This window comes from Corvus kubaryi, unplaced genomic scaffold (assembly GCF_017639235.1).
Source record: "Corvus kubaryi isolate FWS band 111438036 unplaced genomic scaffold, C.kubaryi_AGA036_p1.0 37391, whole genome shotgun sequence".
NCBI lineage: Eukaryota > Metazoa > Chordata > Aves > Passeriformes > Corvidae > Corvus > Corvus kubaryi.
Window position 1 is genome coordinate 9,586,395 of NW_024581130.1, and position 21,255 is coordinate 9,607,649.

At 45.3% G+C, this 21,255-nt stretch overlaps 1 protein-coding gene and 1 long non-coding RNA gene across 2 annotated transcripts; both read right to left on the reverse strand.

Annotated features, from left to right (window-relative positions):
• Positions 1-5,135: 5,135 nt before the first annotated feature.
• LOC121669338 lies at positions 5,136-12,655 on the reverse strand. The gene is made up of 3 exons (XR_006017726.1): positions 9,860-12,655; positions 6,338-6,400; positions 5,136-5,608 (listed from the first exon to the last, which is right to left on the reverse strand). It is a non-coding gene; the product is annotated as an uncharacterized LOC121669338 (long non-coding RNA).
• A 2,119-nt stretch (positions 12,656-14,774) lies between these two features.
• Positions 14,775-20,798, reverse strand: CUNH3orf38 (chromosome unknown C3orf38 homolog). The gene is made up of 3 exons (XM_042038082.1): positions 20,645-20,798; positions 19,154-19,374; positions 14,775-17,722 (listed from the first exon to the last, which is right to left on the reverse strand). The coding sequence occupies exons 1-3, from the start codon at positions 20,775-20,777 to the stop codon at positions 17,147-17,149; spliced, it is 930 nt and encodes a 309-aa protein (XP_041894016.1). The 5' UTR covers positions 20,778-20,798; the 3' UTR covers positions 14,775-17,146.
• Positions 20,799-21,255: the final 457 nt, after the last annotated feature.

Here is a 21,255-nt window from a genome sequence, read left to right on the forward strand (position 1 = left end):
TGTTTAGAATACACTAGAATTAAGACTTCAAGACAAAGATTAATTTCTAAATAATTTCAGAATACCTTAGCTCAGCGCCACCGGCCTCCCAGAGGGAGAACAAAAGCTGTTGCAGCAGTTGATTGCCAGGTGTCTTCTCTTCTGAGAGAATACCACTTTCACCATGACCATGAAGCAACTTCATCCCTCCATCCAGCATCATCAACAGCTTATTGGGCTACACTTTTACTTTTTGCTCCAATATCCCACCAAAAACAAACTCAAGTTCCAAAAATGACCAAACAGGCTCCTTCTAGCAATAATGTCTCTCTCCCTGGCCATCACTGTTGCCATCATGTCAGTTCTGGGCACCAGACCCAGCTGGACACCTGAAATACCAGCTCAAACAGGCTGGGGGGTGGGGGCTATACAAACACACAAAAATGTTCTCACCACCTGCTGCTTTTTGCCCAATCTCCATCTTCAATTCACACAAGCCATGGGGGATGAGATTTTTATACCACCTGAAGTGAGATTTTTATACCACCTGTGCCACAAGACAGGATTGTCTGAGAGTTCTTGCAATGCTGTTCTTTGCCCTGTTATTTTTATCAGTTCCATCAGATAGTGTTGTAAAGCATTACAGAAACGAGAGGAACTTTCACCAACCTTCTCTGCACCAGGGCAGGGAACACACCAGGATCAACCAGGGGGTCCTTCTGCTGGGGGAAGGTTTCCCTCCACTCAAACAGGAACTCTTCCAACAATTCCCAGTAAGCCTCAAAGTAAAATCCCCTTCTGCTCCAGAAAAAAAGTTTAACCCTCCCTGGTGCCTAATTTTTATATTACACTCCCATCAGCCCTTGCTATTGACAAGTCAGCTGTGACTAATCACCCACAAAATACCGATTAGTGGATTAGCATATACAGATGACTTTGCCATCTCAGCAGCACCTTACAAACATTAACTAATCAGGGTTTCCTAATCTCCTTTCACCTGTCTCTCACCTGGCTCCCTCCTATCTCTTCCCCTTCCTCTTGTTTGCTTCCAGGGAAGCTCCTTCCTCTCCCAGCTGTGAAAAATCGGTATTCTGCCCTACCCACACCTTACTCACTCCCTCATCTTCTCTTTTCCTCTTCTCACCCTCAGGCATCCTTGTTCCAATTAAAAACCCCAGATGGAGCAGCTGGAAGATGCCTAAATATCCTAATGAACAGTGAGATGCAGCAAAAGAGATATTGAAGGCTTCACAAGGAGGTGAGTAGCACAGAGGGAAGGAAATGTGAGTGACAGAAATAGGGTGAGGCATATTTGCCTAAAAGTGAGGACAGCAGAGAGCTACAAAAAGGAGAGAATAAGCAGAAAAGAGGAAAAGAACCAAGCCCATTAACATTTGTCTTTTCTTATCAAGAAGGTTTCAGGGGTGGTGAATTCTCCTGTTGCAAGCTGCCCGTGGAGACACAGCACCACGTAGGCCTGTAGGAAAGAGCAGCAGCTGATGCTGACAGATATTTAAAATGCACTGAAATTCAATAGCTCTTGTTTCATTCCCCATAAATTTCCAGATATCCACAGAATTGAAGTGAGATGTGCATAAAGTTCACTTTATATTCCAGGAAGAAGAAATGAAAATTATACAATAAATACCAAAGTTTCAAAATAAGTCTTTTTCTTTCTGTTCAGAATGACTAAAAAAAAAAAAATAAAATCACAATAGAAATTTCAAGGAGAGAATAATTTAATTTGAAGTCGATGTGTGCATGAAATTGGATTATAATAATTTCATAGAATGGTTTGGGTTGGAAGGGATCTCAAAGGCCATCCAGTCCCACCCCTGCCACGGGCAGCAGGGACACCTTCCACTATCCCAGGCTGTTCCATGCCCCATCCAACCTGGCCTTGGACACTCTCAGGGATCCAGGGGCAGGCACAGTTTCTCTGGGTACCCTGTGCCAGGGCCTCACCCCCATCACAGTCAAGAATTTATTTCTAATATCCCATCTAAATCTCTCTTATTTTAGTTTGAAAGCACTTCCCTTTGTCCAACACACTTTCTGCCTTTTTTATATAAGCCCCCTTTAGGCACTGGAAGGGGCTCTGAGGTTCACATGTCTGCAATTCCCACAGCCCAAGTCCATCACCTTGCACTTCTTTATCACCTTCACTAATTTATGAATAAATTTTAATCAACCATTTGGAAGTTTATAAGAAAAGTGATGTTCTCAAAAAGCCTCTCAAGGAAGATGATGAGGAAGCTCTGCTGCAACAGCTCCAGCCTGATAGCCTGATGGAAGTGACCATACAACAAAATACAGAGAAAGTCCAGCTGGTGATACCTGATCCCCAGAATCTCTGAGCAGGTTCAGAAGGGGTGAATCACTCTTAGTTTCACCCTTGCTCATGCTGTAGTAGTTCTACACTGTCAGGTGCATTGTGAGGGTCCACCATGGACTGTATTTCTTCCCTTGAGACATAACTTGTCTTTTCCAAGGAAATTTCAAGGTTCCTGTGAGATGTTGCAGACACCAGACACCTCAGGTGGGAATTTGGAGTATGCTTTTGATGCTCAGTGCCTGATTGTCTGGCTTGGGGTAAGAAAGATGAGATCAAGTGGTGCCTCTCCATCTTTAATTTTCTTTCACAAAAGTATGATTTGATTTCCTAGAAAAATCTGGGAATTTGGCATAGGCCAATCTCCAAAGACAGTCACAATACAGAGACTGCTGGACCACAGAGCAGCACCTGCCTTGTTTGCACAGTGCAATCTGACTAGAAACCAATGTGCAGGATGGCCATGCTAGGAGTTACTTTTGCTTTGCTGGTGATAGGGAAGAAAAAAAGCATTGTGGTAACAGTGGCTCAATAAATTACGTGCAGCAGAGTTAATGCAGGTGTGCTTTCTTGGCCAGGGCTTTACGTGGAGCAGGCAAGGGACTCAAGAAGTGACTCTGAGGCAGGGAAATTTGAGATCAGTGGTGCTGCCTCCAGCAGAAAACTGATTATTTGGAATTATTGTTAATAAATCTAGCTCTCTTTTCCTATACCCACTCCCCCTTCTCTCAGCCCTGCCACAAAGACTCCCTGCATGCTGTTGGCCGATTACAGTATCCAGCACAAAACAAGCCACTTCCCCTTCCTTTGTGTCACGTATTTCCACTGATACACAAACTTTGTGTCTCTTGCCGTGGCTGACATGCCAGCCAGAGCCAGCAATCTTCACTTGGTAGGAATTTCCATGTGAAAGGGATATTTTGAAGAAAGCCTGTGGGCCTGAGCCAAGGTAAAAGCTCCTCACTCTCTCCAAATGCTGCTTTTCCAGTGTGAAAGTGTTGAGCCAGTGCCCTCCCAACCACTGTTCCCATGGACTTGTCCCAGGTTGGAGCCTGTCACCGTCACAGCAGGAGTAGGAAGAGGGTTTTTCAGTGGGATGGGGATCGCCAACAGCACAGACATTGTTTCTTCACAAAGGAAACAAACTCCAGCCCAAGGTTTTGGCCGGCAACACATCCCTAATGCAAACAGCCCTCGGTCCCTTCGCTCTAGGAAGGGTGGCTGGGCCTAGCAGGGACAGGAATAACCCCAGGCAGGGGCTGACAGCTAAATCCAGGTCATTGAAAATGAAAAGCAAAGTACACATTTTCAACAGCTACCCCCTGAAATGAACTGCCAAGGGGTGAAGCTGGGTGGTTTGTGTTTTGTTTAAATTTTTCAGATCAAGATTAGGGTGCCTTCCCTGCATCACAAGTTATTGCAGACCTGGGCAAGGCTTCTTGAGCTGCAAAAAGCCTTGCACAGAGCGAGCAGTGCATAAGAATGAAGCTTTGTAGAGCCAGGGTTTCAGCGAGAATGAAATGACCAATATTGGTACTGCTGCCCTTCCAAGTCGAGCCATGAGCTGGGTTTGGAGTCTTGCCCACAGCACCCCTCAAGAGGGGAAGCAGGCACTGGTGTCGGGAATGTCTTCACACTGCAACCTCAGTGGCCATCTCAAGCCCTTCCCAGTCACCTCAGCACCAAACCTCCTCTCTTGGCTTTCATCACAGCACGCCACGAGCGTCACCGTCTGCTCTCCTGCCGCCTCCTCAACCCATCCGATACCTGTTGCTCCACTACAACACGGCTGTACCCCAGGCAAACCCCATCCAGGAGTTTGTCCCCAGACTCTAGGGCAGAACTGTGGGGTTTTAGTCACGAAATCTGACTGCTTCAGCCACCCGCTCCTTGCAGGACCGCAGTGGCTCCCTGCTTTACGTGAAGCGAGGCAGGGGAGGAAGGCAGTGCCCTCCCAGCTCCCGCAGGCTCCGCGATGCTAAACCAGCCCGGCGCAGCTGCAGAGCCTCGGGGACAGGGCCCACACCGCCAGGTGCCACCTGGCCGGGCAAGGCGGGGCTCCAGCCGCACGGACGATGCGCGCGGTGCGCTCGGGATGCAGCGCCGGGATCCCTCCCGGGCGGGCGGAGGAGAGCACGGTACCCACGAGTGATCCCGTGGCACTCGCCTGTGGAGCTCGCCCCCTCTTGCCGGGACCCGCCCTGGCACGGGCGAGCTCCCTTTCCTGCCTTTTCCCCGTGGGATGCGCGGCGGCCGCGGGACGGGAGCGCGGTGGCCGCGCCGCCACCGCGGGGCAACAGCTCCGCAACGCGGCCGCTGCGCGCACTGCGGATGGAGCGGGGCCGGGGGCTCAGCCCGCTCCTCCCGAGCCCTCCCTGCCACGGCTCGCAGCTCTGACCGGGTTTGTGGCCCAGGTTTTATGTCTCAGGTCACTAAATTCCCCATAAGCATCACCCTGAGCGGAGGGGACCGCTCCCTTCTCCATCCTGCTCTCTCCGAGCCACCCCTCGCTTTCTCATTCCCATTGAAGTTCCTTATTCCAGCTTTGACGCTCTCATCGAAGTTTTGTAATCCTGCTCGTGTTTACTTGTAGCTGGAAAGAGGTTTTTCTGTGAAAGAAATGTGATTGTCACAAGCGTTCTGCGGGCAGTTGCTTCGCCGTGTCCTCAAAGTGAATGTCTGACATTGTTCTGTGCTGCTGGTCACGAACTATGGGTGGCAGTGCACCTGAAAGAGTTTCCCAGTCTTCTGTAACATGCGTCATTTTGAGCGGTCTCCTACTATCACCGAAACTGCGGGAAAAACAAAAACTCTCCTACAACAATTTAGTGTAAGAGAATCAAGGCATTACTTTATTCTGTCCCGGATGTTGCTCTGGCCAGGATGTGCAAAGGAAACCGTTTCTTCCACACATGGCCCGGGTTGTGGAGAGGAAATCATTCCATCTCACGTCAATTTTACTAGATTTTTCACATACTTTATACAGTCAAAAACCCGTAGAAATTCATTGGTTCAATATTCATTGGTCCCAAGTCACAGAGTTCTTAGGATTTGGCTTCCTACTGGTTATCTCTTCGCCTTCGATGTTAATTAGGTTCTCATTCCTTGGTTCTCTTATCAGCCTTTTCCGGACCAGGTGTCTCTGACCATGCCAGGGGTGATGTTTGGAGCTGATGGTCGCTGATGGCCGTTATCTTTTGTGTATCTTCTGCTACTCCCAGTCTGCTGAGAGGTTCAGCTCATCAGGCTTTGAGTGCTGAAACAGTCCTTTGAAAAGAAACTGAAAATTCCCTTCCCCTGGGGCAAAGACCAACAAAACTCCTGATTAAATTACATCAAAATATTTTAAACTTGGTATCACTTCCAACTCTACCACTTAATACTAAGGGACTCCTGCTTGTAGGGTTTTTCCTTACAGACAGGCTGGAGCAAATGGAGTATCCCACAAGGAAACACCGCTAGTGCACCACATACACGGGGGTTTCCACCAGCATTAAATCTGCCAGATGGGAGGCAATCCCACAAATACCTACACAGCACTCAGGGGTAATACATTCCATGGGGAAAGGCAAATTTCCCCACTGTGACCCCTGGAAGCCCATGCCCTGTGCCTATTCCTGCTCAGCAGGGTACCTATCCCCCCCTACTCCCCCAGCCCGCAGGTACCCAGCTGCTCCTCAGCCCCTCAGTTCCTCTGCAGCCTGTCCCCTTCACCCCATCAGCCCTGGTAATCACCAGAGGACCCCTTATCTCTTGTGATGATCTCTGGGAATGCCTTTTGTCTCCAACAGCTCATCGCCCTGCCCCTCACCTGCTGAGATTAGCTGCTTTCCTACTGGGAAAAAAGAATAAAAAATGAACCCCGGGAATAATGAAGAGTTCTGAAAGCTTTCAAGTTCCAAAAATAAATAAATAAAGGGAAGGAGGAAGGGAGAATTGCATGCTTCTTTTGATGAATTCCCTTTCTTGCCACCCCCACAGACCATGCAGTAAATAAAATGAAGTCCAATCCTGAAAGACACAAACCTTGACTGTCTGTTTATAGATGGTGTGAGCGCCAATATTCCAGTGGGACTGTGCAGAACGAATCTGTCAGGGAATCAGAGCACATGTTACAGAGTGTGAAGGTACATGCTTCACATTAAAAACAAATCCTTCAGAAAGTGCAGAATACCCTAAATCTACATCTGCCACGCTGCTTATTCCTGTTGCGTTCTTAAAATTCATCCTGAATTTTATTTTCCACATCTTGCAAGTGTTAGATCTGCAAAACAGCATTATAAGTGCAGCTGTTGTGAAGTTCAGCTCTGAATAACTGTGTAGCTAGCTGAATGCTGGCTGGAATTCTGATTTTTACCTCTGAATATTTTCCCTTCTTTCGGAAGGTGCCCGGTTTGAGAAAACCATTTCTTCTGCCTGTGATCACTGATACCACCACATTTCAGGGTGATGAGGGGATGCCATTTTTTCACACCTGACTCAACCCAGCTCTAGCACCACCTTTTCCTAATTGCCTCAATTCCTCAGCACCAACTCCCTGTGCAGCTGCTTCTGCTTCTGTATTGCCATTACCGTGGCCCCAAGAGCCACATTCAGTGCCACTGATGCCACAGTCATTGAAAATAATGTCAAGGAGCAGAAAGAAGCCTAGTAAATGACTGATTTACTTTTACTTTTTTTTTAATCCTTTGTTGCTATCACCACCTCCTGCCAAAGGAAGCAGATTTGAGGAGGGTCTGTGCTGTACAGCAATTTGTAGTGTAAATTTTGAGCAAGGTCTTTGATCACAGCAGAATTCAGACGTCTGTATTACCAGGCAAATACAACACAGAAACCTGCCCAGCTCTGAGACATGGTTTAGTATCAGCTGATGACCCTATTGATTTATTTTGTGTTTTTCATAATGAGTTATAGCTACATTATAGAGTTGCCTGCATTGGATTGCAGTTTGATTTTTCAAGTGCCATTTCTCAGACGTGAAGCTTTTAGAAAAGCTTTCCTCACAACAACAGCCACTTTCTATCATCCTAACAGAACAGCGCTGCAAGTTTGTATCTACAGTCCAACAACAAATTAAAACCCTTTTATTTTCATCTACACACCCATGAACAGAGGTTGGAGCAGAGCAAAACAGGCCAGCGTGCTCCCTCTGATCCCATTTTTCCTTGGAGGTGGAGGAGAAAAGCACTGACTATTTCTCCTCTGCTCCTACACATCAACACTGCTGGAAGCTATCACCTTTCTTTGGTTGGGGTTTGCCAAAGAAAAATAGAATAAAACATTTGAGCTCAGCGTTCCTAACTCACAGCTCTTCCTACAGAACTTTGCCTGAAAAACCTGTTTTCTCAGCAAACAGTTCATCCCCTTCCCATCCTTCAGCTGGAGCTAACACCAGCCAAAGGCATCAGCACGGCTTTGCCAGGTCTGAGTTGTGTTTCTGGAGACTGTACAATGTCCTGACACAAAATAAAGCTTCAAAACAGAGGAAAAAAAAACCAAGAAGAAAAAAGCCTACCACACTCCTCCCACAGGTTATGGATTCCAAACCACGGCTCAATTCAAAAGTATGAAAAAAGCCACAGGGAAGGAAGTGCTGGGAAATATTCTTTCCCCTGATTTCTCAAAATCAAGGTCCTAAGTGCTTGCTGGAGTTTTTTATATGATTGCGTGTTCTCCTCATGGACCTGTCACCAGCAGATAAACCTCCCTGGCCCCTGCATTTCCCCAGGGCTCAGAGCAGAGGGGACACCCCCTCGCCCTCAGGTGGGTCACTGTCCCCTCACAATTAATCTGCCACTTTGTTTCCTTCTGGACATTTAGAGTGACCAACACACTGAACAAGCAACCTGCTCTGGGTGCACACAGAAACCATCCCTAATTCTGCTCAGGAACAGGAACAGAGCTCCTTGCTTCATCCCAAATCTTCCCTTTAAGGAAATACAGAGGTAATGGTGCTGTCAGAGATACATCACGAGCCCCCAAAGTTTTGTGAATAACTCCTTGGGGATGGCACCAAATTAGATAAAGAAAGTGACTTGATCAATGTGAAATGTTACTTCAGCTGAAAAGGAAAAGGGACACTTCTGTCTGTACATTAAATAAAAGAATAAATGCATTCGGGTGGCAACATCTGCCACAAGCAAGAGAGCAATCCCCAGCACTGCTCCAAGAGACAACTTCCTTTCTACTCACCTCAGGCTTTGGGAAACACATCTGGATTTAAAATGGGGAAAAAAATGAGAAAAAAAAAGAAGGAGGAAAGAAGAACCCTAATGAGCTTGCAATATTCAACCTGGCATTGTTCCTTGAGGATATTTCCTAGTGTGCACTCAGTAGTTGAGAAAATAGTGTCAAGATATTCTCTCAAGAGACCAAAACAACTTTACTGGCACTCCAGAAAAATCAAGGGACTTCGGCAAAGGGTTTACTACAACATCCAGTCTACATAAAACACTTATCAGAGCATTAACTTGGCCCATTCCACTTGGCAAACTTTAAGCCCTTTTGCAGTTAAGTTACTCAAAATGTTCCAAGAAGCGGGAATTAGAAGAGGAAGGAAGAAAGAGACAGGAAGACAGAAAAGATATAGAAGAGCACACAGGCCACACATACATTCAAAGAAAAGAAGGCAAGAATTTGGAATTAAAACATCCTGAGTACCATTCAGAAGCACACAGTTCATCTGATAACTTTTACCTGCAGAGATCAAGCTACACCTCAAAAAAAGTAGTTACAAACAGAAATCCAATCCAGCAGCCCTTCACTTTCAACTTGGGGCCTGAAGCCATACTTTTCTGGCCCAATTTGACTTCTGTTTAAAAACTGGAATACTACAAAAATCGTATCTAGAGACAGTAGATCCAGCATTTCTCAGGTTAAAAAGACATTGAAGAGGTTTTGTTTAAATTTTTCTGATTAAACTGTTGTTTAAACAGCCACGGGGGCTGGGAGAAGGGAAACAACCTTCCAGCAGCACCATTTCCCTTTTGCACAGTGGAAATGTTAGGGATTTCCAGCATGGACTGGATTATTGTCTTGTGGGGACACTGGGAGCAGAAAGAATCTGCAAGTGAAGCAAGGAGCTCAGAATTTCAAAGTGAAAGGGTGAGAACTAAAAGATAAAAGAAGTAAAACTAATTTTAAGCCCATTTCCTAATTTGTAATGCTCCAGTTACTGCGAGCAGATATGGAAATACAAAGCCTCTCGTTCTCTCCAGCCCTGCCCAGGCTACAGGAGGCCATGGGAAGCACACAGGGAGATAGAACATGTGCTTTCTGATGAAAAGTCCCGATTTAGGGCACTCCAAGTGGATTAGACACAAGGAAGTGTCCCAGGTAACTGCACCACCTCCATGCATCCATGCAACTGAAACATGACATAGTTATTATTTAAATTTACACATTTATAGAATGCTTATGGCTTCCAGGACATGAGAAATCACAGCTGACATCATGCAAGCAAGAGGCAGGACACTTCTGCTCAGCAACTTCCTACATGTGGAATCACAAGTCCCAAAACCACTTTATTGGATAAGCAGGCATTTTTACCTCTTCCCAGGTCTGTGGAGGACAGGGTGGGTGGCCTTTTCCCAGGTGCTGCAGAGCTCTCTCTTTGTGTCACAGGAGTCATCCACACACCAGCTTCTCCCTGTGGAACACACAGCCAGATATTTTCCATGGCAGGGTTTAAAAAACTTCTCTCCATCACGCTTAGCAGTGTCAGCCCACTGCCAAAGTTTGTCAGCCATAGCCTGGAAGTATCCAACTTTTTTAGGTTGGAATCCAAGCCCTCTCTTCCATATGTAAAAGCTTCAGGGCAAACACAGTGTTTGCACTTGCAGTGCAAAATTGCTTGTGGGTGGTTTTCTCCCCCAATGCAAAAACTCTTTAACAGTGTTTGAATTAGAATGTTTTAACGTGGTATTTTTATGATCTAGTGGCTTTATTGTCACCAGTGACACTGCTCATGTTCCCAGCCAGCTGTAAAGGGGTGGCTTCCTGGGGTGAAGCAGGAGCTGCCTTGTCAGTGACAAACCAGCTCTCCTGGGCTCCTACAAAACCTGGCAGATCCATGACACAATCCCAGCTTGGGTCACTAACATGGAAGACAAACCAGCACTGAAATTCAACTCACCTGGGGAAGAATTTGCCCTTCTGTTGCTCTAAAAGCCTTTGTCCTCGCTGTTAACCCCTCACTGACTTCAAAGTAAATTGTGTAATGCTCTCCTGCCTCCAGCAGAGTCCTTGCCCATTGTATCTGGGGAAAGCAGCTGCTGGGGACAGCTGGGAGGAGACTTTCATGATATTACAGTAGTTGCAAAGTCATCTGTGCCGTGGTAGCACTTGGATATTTATCAGTTTCTGTCACCAACACAAGTTTTTAATGTAGAAATGGTCTGCAGGAAGCCAGGGGAACCCACAGCACCCCAGCCCAGCCAGGTTTCAAGAGAGGGGCAGCTGCAAGGGGCTGAGAATCCCCTGGAAGATGCAGGAGACATTGCTGGGCCACAGCTGGAAGGAGGTACTTCATGCCAAAGGGGGGCACAGCTGGACAATCCTGAGGGACCACAGCCAAGCCACACTGGGCTAAGTGACATCCCTGAGGGACTGCAACTCCCGGACCCCCAGGGCAGGGCAGGGGTGCTCCCAAGGGACTGAAGGTAGCACCCAGCAAAAGCAAAGGATGAGGAGACCAGGAAGGTGTTTGACTGAAGCTGTCCCTGGGGAAGGGAGAGAAATGGCGTTTCTCTAAGTGGGTTTCTTAATTTGTTTCCTTTATTCTCACCCCTCAAATCAGCAATTCAAACTTTGTGTTAACTGGCAGTAAATTCAGCCACATAAAAGTTCCTCAGGTCAAGCCACGTTGCTGCTGGGCCATGCAGACACTGCCCATGCAGAGAGCTCATGGTTTGGTCACTGTCAGAATGTCCCAGATGTGACAAAATGGAAAATTGAATTGTGAACTGAAAATACTGAGAACCTTTTAGTGTCATAAGATGCCTTTCTAATGGCAGCATTTAAAGAGTTTGTATCTCATAAGCTGATGTTTCTAATTTCAGAGGAAAAAAACGACTGCTCATCTGAGCCTTTCAGATGCACATCAGCCAGCAAGTAATTGAAGACAAAGTGTTTTTCTGTAATAAACCTTCATAATGAAGCACCAGAGGAAAATCCTAAAGTTCAACTCAATACATCACGCTAATCTGCAGAATGGGATTTTCCTGCCACTAATCTCGTTAGAGCTGGGACACTGTGCAAATACATCTAAACACGTAATTACTGAAGAGATATTAAACGGATCGATTTATTTCAATAAAAAATGCAAACTTTGGGGAGAATTCATTAATACTCAAAATCCAGCCAGGCAATAAATAACACTAATGAACTGAGAAAAAGGAATAGATGAACAAGTACTGACATGTCTTATGGCTTATTGCTGTTAAAGAGGAGCTGACAATTACTCCACTTGAAATATAAATCCTGCAAGGGAAATGCTAGAAAGCGAGTGAAAGACTTGTTAAAAATACGTATGTACATATATACACACACATTTTAAGAAGGCATTAGGATGAAAAATAATTTAATTTCATCCTAAGGAGGCCACATTACCATTTTCATCACCCTTAGGCTGTGTTTACCTTACCAAACAGTGCTGTGCAACAGGAGCATGAAACAGCTGTTGCTGAGATGCTGCCAGCACAGCAACTCTAAATGTGTTGGTGCGCTGCTGCCAGCCAGCTCCAGGGTGGTCCTGCAGCCTGACTGCCTCACAGAGAGCAGGGTATCCCGGCCACAGGGCTGCAGGATCTCCCTGGTCCAGTTTTGTCCCAAGGGAACTCCAGAGTGAGTGCTCTGTAGCGTGAATCAGATCACAGCGATTGTGGGTGTGGCAGCAAACACAGCATTTTCTTCAAAAGCAGCCTCCTGACTGGCACTAAAATGTTTCCTGCAGCAGAAGCACTCAGGGCACTGTAAAGGGCTCTCTCTAGGACAAAACTGCCAGACACAGCAGAAACCTCAGTGCAAACACTCACTCACACAACCCAAATGACCCAGTGACAGCCAGGGGTATCTAAAATAGTCTTTTCAGTCAGGGCTGGGACAGCTGTCAAGACAGAACCCAAGAACATGTTCCTCCTTGTGCTTGGGAGGTTCTGGAATTTGCCAAGAGGAAAAATCAAAGCATTTGGTTTGGTACTTTGAAATTATAACATGGAATTCAAGCAGCACACTTGGAGTTATCCAGGACACTAGCAGTGATTTTCTTTAGGCTTCTGAAACAAAAGAAAGACATTGAGGGGCTGAGGTGTGTCCAGAGAAGGGAACAGAGTTGGGAACGGTCTGGAGCACAAGTTTGATGTGGATCAACTGAGGGAACTGGGGTTGTTTAGCCTGGAGAAGGCTCAGGGGGACATTATCACTCTCTACATCTCCCTGAAAGGAGGGTGTGGTGAGGTCGGGGATCATTCTCTTCTCCCAGGTAAGAGACAGGAAGGGAGGAAATGGTCTCAAGTTGTGCCAGGGGAGGTTTAGATTAGGTATTATGAAGAATTTCCTCACTGCAAGGATGGTCAGGCATTGAAACAGGCTGCTCAGGGAACTGGTGCAATCGCCAGCCCTAGAAGTGTTCAACAAGGTGTGGGTATGGTACCTGCTAGTTTTACTCATTTCCAGAGTTCTTAGAGCAAAGCCACCTCTCCTGGTGGAGAATCCCCAGTTGGTTCACTCATTCCTTACCTGAAAGCTGCTCCTGTCCACTATTAGGGACAACAGACTTCAGCAGCTGAGGAGGAAGAAAGCTCAGCTATCAAAGATGAGCCTCTGTTTTGTTAAATCACAGTCAAATTACTGAAAATCACCATTTCCTTTCAATAGTCTTATGTGGGAAAATGCTGGCAAGGCACCCAAACTTCATCTAGACAAGGAGCTCTGGCTCTTACTGGTTATAAAATGATTGCTTTATGGCAGCATGTATGACATGATGTTATTTCCCTTGCAATTTATGCTCTCAGAGGGCAGAGAAGAGGTGGCTGGGCAGGAATGACACATCCCTCGCTCCTGTGCAGATGCCTCTTTGCACAAACACCACTTTCACAAAAATCTCTGCTTTGTTCTAACCCCTGTCTCTAAAGAGCTTCTGTAAGGGCAACTACTACTGACAACAAGCCCAATAAATGTTGTATTTTTGTTCTTTCTGGAAGTTTATGCAAGAAAGATCGGAAATTTCTCAGTTTTCATTCTGCTCTATACAAAATGTTACAGGTTGGGCATGTCCAGCTGCTCTGTTCAAACACGATTTCTCATGTATTTTATTTGGCTGTTTCCTTGGCATTTTCAGTAAGAACCGGGGAAGAAAAAGAATGTACACTGGGAACACAGCATGATGCACCTCTGAAGGAAGGCAATCCTCCTCTCCTTGGGCCTGTGATTAAGATTTGCAGTTACAAGCAACATTTAGAAAAAGCAGCTATGCTGCCTTAACAATCCCAGTCACTAGAGCAGGGTATATAGTAGAAATAAAAACAAAACAAAACAAAAAAAAAACAAGTAAGGGAAGCAGATGCCAAAAGAAATGTATTTGTTAACAAGGCAGCTGGGATTTTATCACCAGGAAGCCTCCTTATCATCATTCCTCTACAACCCTAGAACAACAGATATCCTGAAAATCCCAGCTTGATGTCTCAGATGGGTTGAAATCCTCAAACATCCTTTCAGATGCTTCTCAAGGGCTGAGGGATTTCCTTCAAGCTTTCCTTTAGATCAAGGCACGGGGGAACCTGGCAATTTTAGGGTCTTTTGTGGCCAGCAAGGAGTGCGATAAAGCAGCCTGTTCTACACAGTCTCATCGGGACTGCGGCTCCAGGCAAGTGATGAATCTGCCACCAGATGTCACCCAGAGGCCACTCCTGCCACCTGCTGAGACTCGAGCAAGCCCCTGGATTTCCGGCAGGCAGCAGGGATGGCCACAGCACTGTCATCACTCCCGCAGTTACACCCACACTTAACTTCAGATTTCTACTTTGTGCCCTGAAAAAGAAACTTTCAAAGTGCAGTAAGTCTTCAAAATGCTTTGAAAAGGGAAGTACATTGCATGAGCTAAAAGCAAAATGCTATGGTTGTTGATATCTTTACCGAAGGCCTGCACTTCTCTTTTTACAGAATTTGATCACCTTGCAGAGTTTACCCTTATCCAACTCTTAGGGGAAAAAGAACAAGCTATCAAGATAGATAATGGATTGCAAGAAAACAGCAAGCAATGCAGAAAGAAGCAGAAGCACCTTGTGACAAGGAAACATAAGAGATTTCCTGTCATAATGAAGACAATTATAAGAGGGGAAAAATTCAGCAGAATAAAAAATGACAAAGTCTAAACAGATTAAGACTATTAGACACCTTTTACAAATTCCTGAATACACTTAAAAACTTCATTTCATCGGGAGCATCCAAAGAAAGCACACAGGGACACGATTTCCACTGTTTAATATTCAGAAAGTTCCACATGCTTTGCTGCAAATCAGAATTTTGCTTTATATCAAATTATTCACCAGAGAGAGATCTAGAAAGCACAAATTTAGCATTGCAGCTTAAGTGGTAGTGATGGACATAAGAAACTGTTATTGAAAATATTTGTAGTGATAGGAAACAGAGGAAAATGGATGAGAACAGTTTTGAAGAAATTCTACTTAATTTTTTTCAATCTCCTAAATACAACTAAAATGTCCAGTTCTTCCAAGGGTAAATCAACAATTAATTACTTCAGCTCTGAACAGCAGCATCTAGAAAGAGGAATGAAATCACTCCTCTAAATATTTCAGCTTTCTGAAACAAGTCCAGCTCCATTCAAACAAGTCCAGAAACAATTTCAGCTCCATTTAAACAAGTCCTAACTTTTTCCTTAAAGTCAAGCTAGAAGTACCTTCTCACATTTGCCCCACAGTCAATGTTTTTCTACTCTTAAAAAATTCTGCTTGTGACAAAGATTTGAAAATTGAATTTGGAACCCTCGGTAAGGATATTTACTCTAAACAACAGAAAAATTGGAAAAATATCCAAGATAGCCTGTGAAGAAAGCAGTTATCATGCAGCAGCTAATGAGCACAGGCAGGTTGTGAACAGCCTGATCAGCTGCACAACAGGTCAGCACTACATCACAGAGCACCCACTCCACTGCCACAGAACAGGGATTTACAGGGGTCACAAGGCTGGGACAATTTAACATTTTCCTGTGCACTCTGTGTAACTGAAGGAGTCAGGACAAGTCCATGAGGTACCAGCCTCCGTAAAAAGCTGATTTTCCACACCGCTCCTTGTATTCTGCACTCTGAACTTATCAAGCATAAAGAATTGGAATGACTTTATATTTAACACACTGACTAAAGGAACAGCTCTGCTGCCAGTTACAAATCAAAACAACAAAATATTTAGTGGAATTCCAGGCAGCAAATTTCAACATGGATGAGGAAACTCTTCTTCTGAATTTTAAATTTTGGTTGTTTTTTAATTATTAAGCATCAGTAGCTGAAGAAGCCATGACTCAGCTGTTTATTGAGAAAGAACATTCCAACACAGCATTTCAACTTTTGCTTAGGAAAGAAATTATTTTAGAAAACTTTAAGAAGAAAGCAAAATCAGTTCATAAAAATCAGTTCTGTGCATATCTGAAACTTCTTGTTTCCACTCACCCAGCCATACTTTACCATGAAAAACCTGGGAACAGTTCTTTTGGTTTTGATACATTATGAGGAATGGTTATGGTTTCAGAACTTGAAATGGTGAAGCTAGAAAATTAAAACAGAACTCCCAGACCATCCAAACAAGATGCAAGACAAGAAGTTTTCACCTCATTTCACCCCTAATCCCCTATAAATAAATAGAGTAAAAAAAAACCCCAAGTTTTACACCGGCAAAAATTTCAGTTATTAAGTTGTAATTGGATACTTTTCTTAGTGTGACCTATCATTGTAACCACCCAGTGGTAATAAACTGACTTTCAGTACCTGTAATAGAGCAGCTCAGAGTAAACAAAATAGTTATTTTGAGAAAACATACAAAACTCACAACTATTATATCAAGAACTCTGTTCTTAATATAACAGTTCTATACTCTTGTTGTATACTCTGCTGTATACTCTGTTTTGTATAATTATATACAAAATAACTGTCAGAGCATTTGGTTCATACAGTGTTGCTGCAAGTTTTGAAATTCACTTCTTGATCCAAGACAGTCAGTGCTAGAAATGGGCAACCATCTCAATCTTGTCTGCTTGGGGACACAGACAGAACAATTTGTGTGTAACCATGACAAAGTCGGAACTGTAAGGCAAAAGGACAGGAAGCAATTAATGCAAAAAGTTAACAAAAAGACTTCCACAATGCCAAGTCCCCTGCACCATCCCATTAAACCACGTTTAGAACATCCACAGCAGCTGCCTCCACTCACAGTGTTTTGTTCTGGGTTTTGCATTGGTCTTCTTGGGACTCAGAGGTCCATTTAGACACCTGCCCTCCCAAGTTCCAAAAGCAATGACCTCCTGCTATAGCTCAGGTAAGAGTTAAAACTGGTGTCCTGAAGAGCATTTGCAATTTGTGAACCCTCATTACACACTGCTGCCAATCCATATTTAAATGTAAGCATGAATAACCACACTCCACTCTAATGACCGTGCAAAACCTGAAGTAATACCCTTGAAATATTTGAGAGCTCTTGGAAAGTGCCCACAAGCATCACCCGTGTTAATACCCTGTATCTCAGCTTGCCTCCCAGCAAATCTTACTCAGACAAGAGAAAATGCAAGGCAGCAACAACCCAGCCCCTCACCCAGCTGTGGCAAAATGCTCAGAACTTCTGAGGCTCAAACACAGTCAGCTCGTTCCCATCGTAGAACTCTCGCAGCTGGTTTGACTCGTATTTTATGGAAGGTTCTGCAATTTGCATCCCAGGCTCCAGAGCGTTCTGTCCCACTATTTTAAGGTTCACCACTTTTATTTTCCAGGTGTTATTCCTCGTGGGGCAGCTGATGAGCCCAAAGATTTGCTCAAAGACACCCAAACAAGCGTTGTCTCTGTGCACTGTACCAGCCACTGCCACCAGCACCAGTCCATGAGGGGACATGGCACATTTCAGGCCATTGGAGTGCAGATTGGGGTTGAAGAGGAGATATTCTTCCTTAACCAAGGACAGCAGGCGCAGGCTCACCATGTCTGCCCCCACATATTGCTCCACATTTTTTTCCAACGTGTTGTAGCAGAACTTCAGCTTGGCGTCCTCCCAAAAATGCTGTGGTCCCCATGTGGCTTCGGATTTTATCCTCAAAGGATGCTGAGAATTCAAGAGTTCGAAGTACCACTGGCAGAATTCTCCTCCTAGACCACCAATGTCATCTTGTGGTGACTTCTGTCCATTTCCATGACTCTGCAATCAAGCAAATTTTATTCTTAGAACTATTTAGCAAGATTATCGCTTAGAAAAACATCAAATCATGCACAGACTTATACTGAACCTTTTAAGTGTTCTGAGCAAGAGTACCTGAAGAGAAACACCAAAATAAAATCTCATTTATTTTTGCAAACATGATTATCTTATCTAGAGAACCAGGACAAGTTCCTTGAATTACACCTAGAACGTGCTTCAGTGTCTTGGGCTCTTTATAAACAATGAGGAAAATCCTGGTTCTACTGAAAAAGGGCAAGGGAAGGATGTAAACTGTCATTTTTTGGAACTAAATGTACAATTACTTTGTAGGACTTCTCAGTATTTGTGACTTGACAGCAAGACTTTTTTTTAGAAGTAAATCAAATGTCAAGTTTGCTAAGACCGAAGTCTAGTAAGTATTAAATTGTGTTACAAATATTAAGTAATTAAGCATGGAAAGTTTGGAGATTTCTATAAAGAAATGCTGTATTTGGTTCACCACAATTAATTTCCAATTCTGTTACACAGGTTCAGGTTTCCCATTTCTTCAAAGTGGTGAGGGTCACAAGAATTGAGAGAAAACAAACTCAAAGAAAGATGTATGAGACAAATAAATTAATTTACTTTCTTTTAATCTGTGAATGAGTTTTAAGTACTTCATTTATGTACCATCAACCACAGAACTTTGCTAAGAGAAACCTTTTTTTCCCCGAATTATGCACATACAGAAAATTGTTTTGAAAACAATTCTCAGCTAAATCCTAACTGTCATCAGTTAATCCCTGAGAGAAAGCTCAGTGCAGCAGGTTCTCAACAGGGACGGAGCTCTCACAGCCCAGGAGGTGGGGCTGTTGCCCACGAGGGCTCTGAACCACAGCAAGGTGGCCAATTAGAACTACAAATAAAACCCTGCAAGGCCATTACACCACGAGGCTTTGCTACACGGCAAAGCTTTGAACTTCAAAATAACGCATTATTGCCAAAACACATTTGCTGACACTGTATTAATTGTTACAAATACCACGGGAAAACAAACGGCACCAACCTGGCGCGGCTGGAAACAGCACGTTTTAACAATATATAAACTCACTAAAATCACAAGGGTCTCTGCAGGGTTTCTGGGCCATTCATACTGTTTTCAGCTGTCCCTGAACCCACAAAACTATTTGTGAATATCCTCTGTTTTAGCTTATAGGACAATTTAAAAATTCAAAGCATGGAGAAGACCCCACACGTTAGAGTTCAAATAATGTGGAAAACAGAGCAGACACCTTTAGATGTTGTCATTTCAAAAACAAATAAACCCAAAATACCAAACCGACCCAGAGTCAAAAAGATTTGGGACCTTCCTACAGGTGCAGAGCCACATTTCCACTGGTCATGCTGAAAGCAATGCTGAGCACCCTGAGGATTTCCAGCAGCAGCACTCACCTGTGCAGGAGGTTTTCTGTGCCCTGGCTCCAAGGCTCGTGCTGTGAGCTGCCCACTCCAGAGCTGCTTCACACGCTCGATGAGGAGGTGTTTCTCTGAGGAAGGAGGCACTGCAACTCCCTGCGCTGCCAGATACTTAAAGATGATTTCTCTGTAGACTTTCCTGCGCCTCAGAAGCTCTTCCACATTCTGGCTGTACACCAGAATGGCATGAATGGCCTCTGCAAGGAAAGAAATTGAAGTTAGTGGTAGCTTCTTTCAAAATAAAACCCCAAGCCTGTGCCATTTCTTAAACTCCTGACCTCCAAACACAGTACAAGACAAGGTGGCACGACATGAAGAGACTGAAAATTTATTTGTAAACTGAAATCTGCCCTCATCATATCAGACACAGAATACACCCAAAGGCTTGCAAACATATTTCTTGAACAAGAGTTCTAGTAAAGTGTTTCAGCAATGTACAGTAGTTTGTGGAAGCGAGGTTCCACCTCCTTTCTCAAGGCTGCTGGAAATGGAATGAAATCTGTTTTATTTCCACACTAATGTGATTACAACTCCTATGTTCATAAAAAAATGCAACCTAACACAACAACAGTGCATTGAAAGGAAACAATAAAAAAATTCAGCTAAAAGGCTCTGTGTCAGAATCGGGAAACCTGACAAACTTAAATTCACTTTTAAAGCAGTTCCAGCAAACAGTTCCCACCTGAACTGAGGCTGGTACTTAACGTGGGACCTATAAAAACCCTAAATCTAACCAGAAAGAAATAGCTAAAGTAAAACACAAAAATCTTTTAATGTAACCTACAACCACTGCAAAAAAGTAGATTAGAAAAGTAAGGGAAAACTACAGGCAAAAGACCTTCTAAAGAAATGTGCTGGGCAAATCTTATAGGTCTTAGTTCCATCACATGAAACATACTCAAGGCTTTGGGATGAGTGTATTTCAGGGCAACTGAGTGGCTTCAGGTAACTCACATAAAAAATTAAGTTTTATGAAACAAATCTCAACAAAGTGATGGGGGTTAGTCACAACTGCAAGTGTTCTGCAAAAAATAAGTTCACTCTTAAATTTGTGTTTTACCCTTTCAAAACCTGAAAGCAAATGTGATTGACGCCAAAAGCGAGAGACTCTTGAGCTTTCGGTATTTTTAACCATTAACAGGGCACAGCTCGCTGCAGGGCTCTAAGAGAGGGAAAAGATGCGCTTGAGAGCTGAAGATCTGCCACGAACCCCTCACCACCGCAACCTCCTCGGTCTGAACAAGCCCAAGCTCCGAGCAGCCAACCCCCGGAGCTGCTGGGCTGTGCAGGAGAAGGCTCCCGGCAGCGGCCCCCGCACCAGCGCAGCCCTGCGAGCCCCGGCCCCCCACTCCGGGCAGCCCCGACCGCCGCAGCCGCCGGGCCCGGGCAAGCGGGCGCGGGGCTCGGGCAGGGCCCGGAGCCCGTTCGGCAGGCCCCGGGCCGGCGGGGCCGGCGCTGCCCGCGCACCTTGGCGGCTCTCCGGGTGCACCAGGCGGTTGGTGACGGTGTCGGTGAGCGCCAGCAGCTCCTCGGTGTGCAGGAGCTCCAGCAGGTCCCGGCACCCCGCCCGCTCCCGCTCGCTCAGCCCCGGGCCCGCCATGACCGCCCCGCCGGGCCGCGCCCGGTGCAGCGCTGGGCGCCGGCTGGAAAGAGCGGCCGGCACCGAGGTTCCGCACGGAGGAACGGCCGCGGGGGGAGCAAAGCCGCGAGGAGGCGGGCTTAAAGGTATAGATTATGTATTACACACAGGGAGACTTTATAATTGAGTGTATCCTTCCCTTCCATCGCGTCGCGAAGTTGTCATGCTGAGCTCCAGGGAGATGCTGGAGAGCGACACCATGGAAAGGGATGTGTGGGTCCTGGTCCGTGGCCAGCTGGTTGTGAGCCAGCAGTGCCCTGGAGCCAGGGGCGACATTCCTGTCCTAGGGACATCAGGGACAGCATGGCCAGCCGGGACAGCGAGGGCACTGTCCTGCTCTGCTCTGCGCTGAGGCGGCCTCACCTCCAGTGCTGGGGCACCTTTGGGCACCACAATACCAGAAGGTTATAAAGCCATTAGAGAGCGTCCAAAGGAGGGC

Coding starts and splice junctions, on each gene's coding strand:
- CUNH3orf38 (XM_042038082.1), bottom strand. CDS start 20,777: ATGGCGGGCCCGGGGCTGAGCGAGCGGGAGCGGGCGGGGTGCCGGGAC. Junction 19,375..20,644: donor GCACCCGGAGAGCCGCCAAG/GTGCGCGGGCAG, acceptor CTTTCCTTGCAG/AGGCCATTCATGCCATTCTG. Junction 17,723..19,153: donor ACAGAAAACCTCCTGCACAG/GTGAGTGCTGCT, acceptor GCTTGATTGCAG/AGTCATGGAAATGGACAGAA.